Source organism: Kwoniella shivajii, chromosome 7, assembly GCF_035658355.1.
Source record: "Kwoniella shivajii chromosome 7, complete sequence".
NCBI lineage: Eukaryota > Fungi > Basidiomycota > Tremellomycetes > Tremellales > Cryptococcaceae > Kwoniella > Kwoniella shivajii.
Window position 1 is genome coordinate 911558 of NC_085914.1, and position 10000 is coordinate 921557.

At 39.5% G+C, this 10000-nt stretch overlaps 4 protein-coding genes across 4 annotated transcripts; 2 read left to right on the forward strand and 2 right to left on the reverse strand.

The window, feature by feature from the left end:
* Positions 1–87: 87 nt before the first annotated feature.
* Positions 88–885, forward strand: IL334_005463 (uncharacterized protein; the record flags this gene model as incomplete). Its single annotated transcript, XM_062937176.1, has 4 exons — positions 88–287; positions 387–564; positions 664–763; positions 821–885. The coding sequence occupies 4 exons, from the start codon at positions 88–90 to the stop codon at positions 883–885; spliced, it is 543 nt and encodes a 180-aa protein (XP_062793227.1).
* A 505-nt stretch (positions 886–1390) lies between these two features.
* Positions 1391–3839, reverse strand: IL334_005464 (uncharacterized protein; the record flags this gene model as incomplete). Its single annotated transcript, XM_062937177.1, has 7 exons — positions 1391–1610; positions 1725–2422; positions 2489–3202; positions 3299–3433; positions 3517–3563; positions 3637–3745; positions 3804–3839. 7 exons carry the CDS (start codon positions 3837–3839, stop codon positions 1391–1393), a joined length of 1959 nt encoding a protein of 652 aa, XP_062793228.1.
* A 295-nt stretch (positions 3840–4134) lies between these two features.
* On the forward strand, positions 4135–7534 carry IL334_005465 (uncharacterized protein; the record flags this gene model as incomplete). Its single annotated transcript, XM_062937178.1, has 15 exons — positions 4135–4173; positions 4252–4294; positions 4378–4454; positions 4524–4543; positions 4614–4742; positions 4825–4917; positions 5024–5199; positions 5300–5485; positions 5560–5927; positions 6002–6564; positions 6617–6629; positions 6715–6986; positions 7095–7197; positions 7302–7364; positions 7514–7534. 15 exons carry the CDS (start codon positions 4135–4137, stop codon positions 7532–7534), a joined length of 2166 nt encoding a protein of 721 aa, XP_062793229.1.
* A 654-nt stretch (positions 7535–8188) lies between these two features.
* On the reverse strand, positions 8189–9852 carry IL334_005466 (uncharacterized protein; the record flags this gene model as incomplete). The annotated part of the gene is made up of 5 exons (XM_062937179.1): positions 8189–8717; positions 8796–9053; positions 9136–9241; positions 9324–9528; positions 9634–9852. 5 exons carry the CDS (start codon positions 9850–9852, stop codon positions 8189–8191), a joined length of 1317 nt encoding a protein of 438 aa, XP_062793230.1.
* Positions 9853–10000: the final 148 nt, after the last annotated feature.

A 10000-nucleotide genomic window follows, 5' to 3' on the forward strand; every position in this document is an offset into this window, starting at 1 on the left:
TCTTTCACCTTTCCACTTTCACCCCAAAACAGCAACCAACGATCGCTATCACCACCATAACTCAGATCGATACACCCAGAAGCCAAAATGTCAGAACAAGAAGTAAAAGCACTCGAGACTGCTCCCGGAGCTGAAGATGCCAAAGCTGTCGAATCAACTACCGAGACACCTTCAGATGCAGCTAAAGAAGTAGTCGCGTCCGAAGAGAAGAAACCCGCAGCTGAAGCGGAAACGGGAGACAAAAGAAAAGCTGAAGACGTACCTGAAGTAGAGGAAGACACTAAAAAGTGAGTTAATCACATATCTATCCTCTTTTCACATCAGTATGCGAGTTTGCTAATGGTTTGAACTCGTTCGTCTTTTCTTTTCTTTTCATTGTGACATAGAGCTAAGATCGATGAAGAAGTCCCAGCCGATAAAGGAAAAGGTAAAGGTAAATCAACAGAAGAAGAACCTGTAGAAGAAGTTAAAGGTGGTGATGATGATGATGAGGAAGAAGAGGAAGATGAAGATTTCCCAATTGTTTCTGGAAAAAGAAACAGGAACAAGGTCAATTACGCCGATGTGAGTCTTTCTGGCGATGCGGATTGAAAGTCCATGGGAAGAAAAGCAAAAAGGAGCACGCCAGACAATCTAGCTGAAACACTGATCATGCTCATACAGCCCAAAGCATGGAAGAACGCAGATCTCGATCCAAATGCAGCTGATGAAGATGAAGATGATGAGGAAGTTGACGCTCCTGAGTCTCCTGATGATGACGAGGGTGAGTCACAAATCAATACATCATGGTAATGATGCTAATTAGACTGTCTGTTCCCAGAAGTCGGTGATGATGATGAAGCCGCCGAGGAAGACGAAGAAGAGGATGACGACGAGGAGAAATAGATGTCTCTTTGATGATGGTGTTGTCGATTTTGATCATGGCAAAGTGAGACGAGAAGGCGCAAGAAGGGAAAATAAATTGTGGAACATCAGCCATCTGATCATCTCAAAATCACAAATGAAAAGATTCTGGGTATTGTAGTTGTTTGTGGAGAAAACAAAGTAAAAATTATAAAGTTATATAAACAATACCAAAAGTAAACTCAAGTACATATGAAGATGCTTCAAATTCAAAACAGTATGAATCAAACATGAACAAGTCCGTTTGGCGTTTGGAATGCTTCGAGAACTTCATCTGCACAAGTTTGGCTGACATGATCTGGACAATTTGGCGAGTGCTGAGTGAGATGTTAGGTACTCGCTAATGTACCTGTCCCATTCACCTACAACTAAAATTCTATGCCAAACAGCTACAACGTTTTCCAATGTCTGTCTCGTGCAACCAGGATACACACATTGCGTTTATGCATAACAAACTATCCACTTGTGCTATCAAGTTATCAAATTATCAAGCAGATATCCTTCTTCTAGCTTCTTCTTCTCTGGTCCTGAAATATGACAATTCACTTTGTAATTTAGGATGAGTGGTTTGTCCAGGTCCAGACACCAGTTCGTACATGATGATCTCATATATCGATGATAGGAATGAATGTTTCTCAGGTAATGATTTTATTTTACCCGATTGAGCTGTCAATAATCGTATCAACTCGTTGCGGAGTCTTGTCATGCTACCATATTGCAATGCAGTTTCATCAGCATACTTTCTTGGTGTATCGAAGAATCTGCGAATCAGAATTTGAGGTAGAACAAAGAGAGTGAAGAATATCAAGTTCGAAACTTACCTCGAAAACATCATTGCTTCCTCTGCTTGTTGACTAAGAGCAACAACACAACTGAACATTTCACCATACTTCTTGGATACTTGTCTTACTTGACCATCTTTGATTGATTTTCCAATAAATGAAGCTAGTCCTTTACCTTCTGCGTCATCCGCCAACTTCTTCAGGGAATCTATATGATTATCCATCTCTTTCCTATATACTGGCCATAAAGATAATTTCCATCCGGTCAAATAGGATATAAGTGGTAAACAACCTCTTGAATCAGCTACACTCAACAGATTATCGTTTAATCGGATCATCGTTAGAAGTGATATTGCCGATGGTGGTGGAGTTGATGAAATGATACTTTGAAAGAATGAAGTCGTGTATTCTAACGAAGAATCAAATATTTCATGCCAGATCCTTTCTGAATCTTTGAGATTTTCAGTCATCTCATTGACGCCTTTCCGTTTTGATTGTTGATGAGAGATAGGGGTCGTACTTTTGCCTGCATCAGACATCATATCGTTGAATGAAGGATTAGGTGAATCCATCGGTGTGTTGAGGGGTGATCGTATACTAGAAGAAGGACCAGCAGGGGGAGGAAGGGAAGACTGTAATGATCGACCAAAAAATCGAACGATGAATGTGAATTCCGATGAAGCGTTATCTAGCAGTACAAGTGCGACAGATCGAAACAGTGCTTCGACGGGAGCACGCTGCAACAACCCGAGCTATTATTCAACAAGAGTTTGATTTCCTTTTTGATTCAATGTGGTACTCACGAAATCCTTATCATCAGCCATATATGCCAGAACGACTGCACCTTGTTCACCTTCCGCATCTAAATCCTTATAAATCAATTTATCTTGTTTATTCTCATTGACATTACTATTACCGTTATTGTTCAAAATCGCTTGAGTATTTTCAGATGAAGATGTGGACGAACCAATTAAATCTTGTTTATCTACGATTCTATATTTGATCGATTGTAAAGATCTCGTATATCTTCTTATAGCAGTTTCGTAATATGACCTTGAAGCATTTACATAACCTCTTTCTACTTGTTTAGCTAAACCGCCATTGTTATTATTAGAAGAATGTTTCAATAAAAAAGAATAAAAAGGTTGATATTTCAATAAGATAGATGTCTGTAATACAGCTAGATTAGTTGATAATCCTTTTGAAGAAGATTTGAGTGGTCTTATAAGTCCTAACAGGAAATTGGGTAGTACGTTGAATATCCTGAGTTTTAATCCTTCTATTATTGGAGTTAACTCATCTATGGCTTTGGCTTTTACTTTTGAACTTGAATTTGAATTTGACTTTGACTTTGATTTGCTTGACTCTGTGATTAAAGTGATCTTCTCATCTAATTGGATTACACAAGATAACCATAGATCTGGATTCGAATTTGGTGATGTATCCCTAATTGTCAAAACTAACGATGGTGGTATTATTATATCTGATAATAAAGCATTAAGAGGCGGTAATATTGTCTATATTTACAAGGTTGATCCAATATATTCAGTCAGTATGTCATGTAATCTTTGCCTTTGGATCCAACTTATATCCCATAGGAACGTTAAACTCACCTTCCTTCCCTTCAATTGAGATTCAATCTCTGAGCTACGTCCTTGTAAATCTGATATTTGACCTGACACAGCCGATAGATCATTTTGGAATGTAGATAGATATGATGCAAGTGATGATAATAACTGGTCACTTGACTACAACGCCAAATAGGAATATTAGTAGATGTATGGAATTTGCAGCTGTGTAGCTATGTCAGACTGGATAAATCAAAACTCACATTGACGGATTGTGCGAGTTCCAGATAATCCGATTGTTTCTTCAGGACTACACCACGGTCACGGTAAGCTTCCGTATAGCTTATAGCTTCCAAGGAGAAGCAGGATAATTTCTAGCTTACAGTCCAGTCTATCTTGTTCCTCTTCATCTATCTCCTCTATCTCGTCATTCGAAAGATCGATAGATGGTAATCTGGAAGGTCCAGCACCGGGCGTTTCGAGTGGTTTATCCTATTTTCAATCCATTAGCATTTATTTCCCTTCTCCCTTCAAGCGCAAAGAGACTTACCTCTGAATGTCCATTTGGTAGTTCGACTTGAGACATCTATGCTGCTGCTTTGTCGGGGGGTTGGTGGTGGTTGGTGATGTATGCAGTTCTGAAACGAATGATGGATGAATGATATCGATGGGAATGACAAGTCTGAGAGCCGCGTTGACAGAAAATGAAACAAACGTTGAAATGTCATCGCGCATTTTGACATTTGACGTGTTTTCATTTATCCAGTCTTTTGTACATTCTCTCACCATATACTCTCTCTCGATTGAATTTCCACTCCCTTCCTCACTCACTAACAGTCACAGCCAGATCTCAAGAGAGACAGCACGACATATAGCTGGACATGTCAGAGCTATTCAAAGATATACCGGAGTTCGTAGAGGTATGTTCCGAATTCTAATTTACATGACATGATTGCTCGGAAGGGAGGGTGAATTGATGTTCATGAATGAATCCGTAGACGAGTATAGGTGAATCAGTCACTGCACGTACAGAGACTCTAGGTATGTCCAATATCATTACCATCAAATTCTCCATACTCCTTTTGCATATGGATATCAACTGAGTTGATATTCATCATAACAAGCTACATTCCGTGAACTTGGACCACCTGATTTATGCCAAGTTGTCAAATCATCAGGAAGTAAAACCGCTCAAAAAGATGTGAGCTTTTCTTAATACCACTTCTTCCACCTCATGATCACGGAACAGGCTGACGGATCTGATATGTAGCTGGGATCATATCACTATTGGTAAGATCATTTTTGATGATACATAGCTAGCTGATTGGCTGGACTGGATAAAGAGCTGATATCATTATAGCTCAGGAGTAGAAGCTTCATCATCGGCTTCATTGGCAGCATACCTCAACTCATTACAATTTTCAGTGGAGGAAGATACTGCTTGGTTTGGAAAAGGTAATGGATGGAGAGTAAGGAGTGGTACATACTGGTATGTCCATCATCATCTTGCAAGATATCTTCATATCCCCTGTTCCCAGTCTATACTGATTCAAGCCGTATATCGGGAATAGCTGTTTCAATGCTTTTTCAAGAGTAGATATGAGAGTGGATGTCAAGATCCCAGGTGGTGTAGACGCCTATGTCGTTGATTTAAGAGGTGATAAGTGAGTAACATATGATCCCTTCATTCATTCATCTCGTTGCTCTGCCTTTCTCCATTTCGGGAGTCGCAAAAGTGATATGATTATCTAATGTAGCTATTATTGATAGACACGCCGCAACACCTGATTTATGGCAAGAAACTTATCTTTCAGCATTACTTCGAGCTATAAGATATGCAGATGATGCTTCATATCGTTTAGCGGGATATAGGAAATTAGATCCTATAACTACACCTGAAGCTGAAGAGAGATTCTTAAAAGCCGCTGAAGCCCTATTCTTCAAAGGTGAGTTATTCACTCCTCTCACGTACAATCTGATTTGCTATTGTATTTAGGTCTAGATGAGAACGAGCTAATGAAGATTGAATGGTTCTTCCCCGTTCAGGTTGGCAACTGGGGTCAGACCCAGAAGTACAAGTGGCTACTGTAGTTACGAATCACCTCACATCAGCTGTCGTCAAATATTTCGCAGATTCATTCAGGTTAGATCGTGCCGCCAATCTTTTCGAGAGGATGATGATAAACGAGCCTGAAGTAGCTGCGTTATTGGCTAAGAGTTATATCGGAATGAGTGAGTTTGGATTTCTAATTTGTCGATGCTTGAAAGCACATAAGTTGATTCGGTCATATTTCATCATAATACAGATGAAGAGATCAAAGCAGTCAAAATAATGCATTCGGCACTATCGACGAATCCCCAATCATATCCAATCCTTCACACTCAATGTGATTTTTTACTATCAAAAGGTAAACCTGAATGGGCACAACAGATAGCACAACAAGCAGTAAATTCAGCACCTAGCGAATTTGTGACATGGTCAAAACTCACTGAAACATATATAGAATTAAATCAATTCGATCAAGCTTTGTTAACATTAAATTCATGTCCAATGTTTACTTTTAATGAGAGAGATTTACATAGAATGCCAACTCCTTTAAAAACTCATTTACCAATCAAAAAGTTCATAGCGGAAAGTGGTATCTTAGACGAAGATTCAGCAAGAGATAATGAGGTAAAAATCCATCTTACATCTAATTGTTCAACTGAGAAGAAGCTGACGTTTCCTTCTCTCCGTTTTTTCAACAGGCCGATGTGGCTTTGATCCGATTACCTGCGCCTGGGTTGAGAGGTACTTTTGCAAAAGCATACTCATTACTCACTTTACTAGTTTCGAAAATTGGTTGGGATGAATTACTTAAAACTCGTTCACAAGTTTTCGTTATGGAAGAAGAATATAGATTACATAAAACAACAGCATCGATAGATCTGAATGGTCATGCTGATGAAAATACTTCCACTGCTGGAATTAGATCTTCTTCAGATGTAGATGGAGCGAGTAGAGGTCCAAATACACCTTCAGATATACCAACTATCAGAATATCAACTGAATCAGCTAGAACTCCAAATGGTACAATATCACATCATCATCACGAGAAAAAAGAAAGTCAACAAATGGATACAGTATTGGAAAAACCTGAAATAGCTCAAACGACAGAAGAACCTCATAGTCCAATAGGAATGAAATTTGATGCCCCAAATCAAGGAGAACAAGGTGAAGATCAAGATCAAGAAGGTGGCGAAGAAGGTTCTCAACCTAGTGCATTCGCTAATAAGCGATTATGTGAAAGATGGTTGGATAACTTGTTTTTGTAAGTCATCCCCCATTGGGTATTGGACTCAGTGCTGATTGCTTGAAAATAGGGTATTATACGAGGTGAGCTAACATTTACAGGAACAGATATGGATAAATTCGGCTTAAAACCCACATTTTTACTGACATGTGATGCAACTTTGTATAGGATCTACGAGTTTACACAATATGGAGAGCTGAGATATCACATTTCAAGACTCAACATATGTCTTATAGGAAAACAGGAACTGAATGGGAGATCTTGGGTGAATTAGCAAGTAGATTACATCACAAAGAAGAAGCAAAAGATGCTTTCCAAAGGTGTCTAGATGGAAAATTCTCTGCGAAAGCTTTGATCAAATTGTTGGAAATGTACGCCACAGAAGGTGATTTGCAGAGGACATTGAATGCTGCGATCAGATTGACTACGTATCACCATAGGTGAGTATGCCTGAGGAGCTTAATCAGATGAGACGAGACTTGGACTTGGTTGGACCTTGCGCTTGTCCTTGGATTGTGGTACGAAGCTGACGACTCCCTTTACGCCAGATGGTATATGGATGCAGCATATCCATCGATGATTGCTCATTATCTATTCAAATTGGGATTAATACATGGACACGCAAAGATACAATATACTTTGTTGAGTATGGTGAGTTGCCACTTTGCCTTTACTTGGCTGCAATCTCGCAACACCTCGTCAACATCAAGATGAAATTGCTGACTGCCGATTCTATCGATTCGATCCATATCTAGAACCTCCCTGTTGGAATATTTGAAATCATGCAAGGGTACATGAAGTATGGTGCGACATTTAATGTGAGTTTATCGAAATTACAGTATAATGTGCAATATGCATTCGGCATTGGGCATTGGGCATTGGGCATTGGGCATTGGGCATTGGGCATTGGGCAGATGTCGAGAAATATAATATACCAAGCTGATTTATATTGATCTTGATAATGCAGGTCGAAGGATCAGAATTTTAATGAGTATGTCACAATTACAAATTTGGAATTTGAGAGAGAAAATATGAGTGGATCCGAAGGATCAAGGAGACATGAAATAATGATATAAAGCATAATTATCTAAACTGTATATAGAACATCAATGGAAAATTCACATAAGATGCAACGCACAACTGATTACGTCCTCTCCAGAGCAACGGAATGAGATTAACTGGGATGCATGTCAAAGAGCACGAAAGCATGAAGCATGTAATCACAGATGATATACATTCGTCTTTGGACTTCGTTATAATTCATAATTCATTCGTCTTATATACACGCTGGAGAATAAAGAAGGATCTTGAACATTGGATGGGAAGATATATGTGTGTTGTTATGGAAACAAACAAAGAATCAGAACTGATCTTTTCACCTCTTCAATTATGATAAATGGTGAAACAAGTATTATGTGGGATATTTTTATGGGAAATATACAATAAGAGACTCAACGCCGTCCAGCAACGTTTTCTGATCTCTGTCTTTCTCTTTCTCCTTTATTTTCTCCTCGACTTGTTTTACCTTTGCTTTTCTCACTTGAATTTATTTTATACATGTGAATTGATACTCCTTGAATCCTTCCATTCAAAATTAAAAAAAGTCCATTTCAGGCTCTTAAGTCTATCTGTCAATGACATTCTACTCCAATCTGAAATTTGATCTACCTTGACCTCTTTCTTGATTATTAGGCATTGTGACATGATGAGAATTATCGATCATTGTCATACCACCATAAACATCTTCTTCTTGACCGTGAGTGTGATCTTGTCCGTGAATTGCTGGATAACCATGTTCATGTTGATATTCGTGATCGTGTTGATGTTGATGATAGTCCAAAGGTGGTGGAAGAGAAGTATAGTTATCGTGATCATCATGAGATTGATTCGCACTTGCTCCACCTTGTTTTTCAGAATAATCATCTTCCAAAGAAGATGTCGCACCGAATGAAGATCCATTCAAAGCCATTACGGTTGGTCCACCACCTGCACCACCGCCGCCACCGCCGCCGCTGGAAGTGGTTAATCCAGCATGAGAAGAAGGAGCGAATATTGATGATGAGTTAGATAATGATCTCGATAATGGGTTAGTCTCAAATCCATGTTGTCCAGTTTGTCTAGCTGGTAATGCGTGATGGGCATCTGAATCACCATGTCTATTGAGTTCGGGCCTTGACATCAGAATCATAAATATATCAGCTTAGTGTCCTTTTCCATTACCACAGTATTTGCAATTAGTGTCTACTCACCACCTGATAGCTTCATCTTCATCACCGTTCTTTCTCTTCATCCTCCAAACGGCGAAAGCGATCAAAGCGATAATAGCCACACCTACACCTACTGCTATACCTATGATTGCAGGTATGGGAATTGAATCTCCATCATCTTTCGATTTAGCACTTGCTGTAGCTGATGCAGTCGTATCGGATGCAGAAGGTACTGAAGCAGTCAATATCACTGTGATCAACTGGGTTTGACCTGATGCGTCGGTTGTATATTGGACGGAACTGTATACAAATACGCACAATCAGCGAAATTCATCATACAGTGTTGAAGAACTTCTTCAGGTCTGAAACAAGTTACACTTACGCGGAGGATGAAGTTGGTATAGAAGATGATGTAGTAGACGTCACTGTTGATGATACAGTCGAATTAGTTGATACAGTTGAATTGACCGGAATGGTCGCTGTCGAGGCTATACATTGAATGATCTGTCAGTAGGGAACCGTTGCGTTACGTATACAAGCTGTTTTTGAGTAAAAAACCTTATCACTCACCAGAGCTAGTTGTACCGTTCAATCCAGAGGAAAGAGCGATACTACCTGTAGGTTTAATTGAACTTGCTACAGCTGAGATAGTAGTTCTGGATGTGATCTCAAGAGTAGAATCTTGAGCTGTATTTGTGGTACTGGTCACAACCGGTGACGTCGTACTGACTACAAGCGTAGATTTGGTAGTACTGACAAGGGTAGATGTAGGTGTCTATAACAAACAATATCAGATTTAACCGTGCTGTTTTCTACGAGCAATGATCGTAACACTCTGAGAAGGAGTATGTATGTGGCAAAGAAACGAAAGTATACTCACCGCTGTTGATTCTTCCTCGCTCACTAAACCACCCAATAAGCCTCCGCTACCATTGGTCGTTCCTGCAGTGGTTGTATGTTGTCTAGCATCTATTCTACCAGCTCTTGAATTTCTCGAATAACCATTTCTTCGCTCTGGATGTCGAGCAGGATGGATACCGTGAGAATGAGCAATGACGAATGGAAGTAAGAGAAGGGGTAATGTAGTTGAAATCTTCATTTTTGTGGCTTATCTAAATGATCGACTTCTTGTTCGTTGACGTTCAAGTTTAGGTATGTCGCTATCACCGATCTTTTTTGGCTGAACGGTCTAGTGTAGGGTTTGGTCGAATGAGTGTCGGTTGAATGAGAGTTTAGACGGTTTAAAG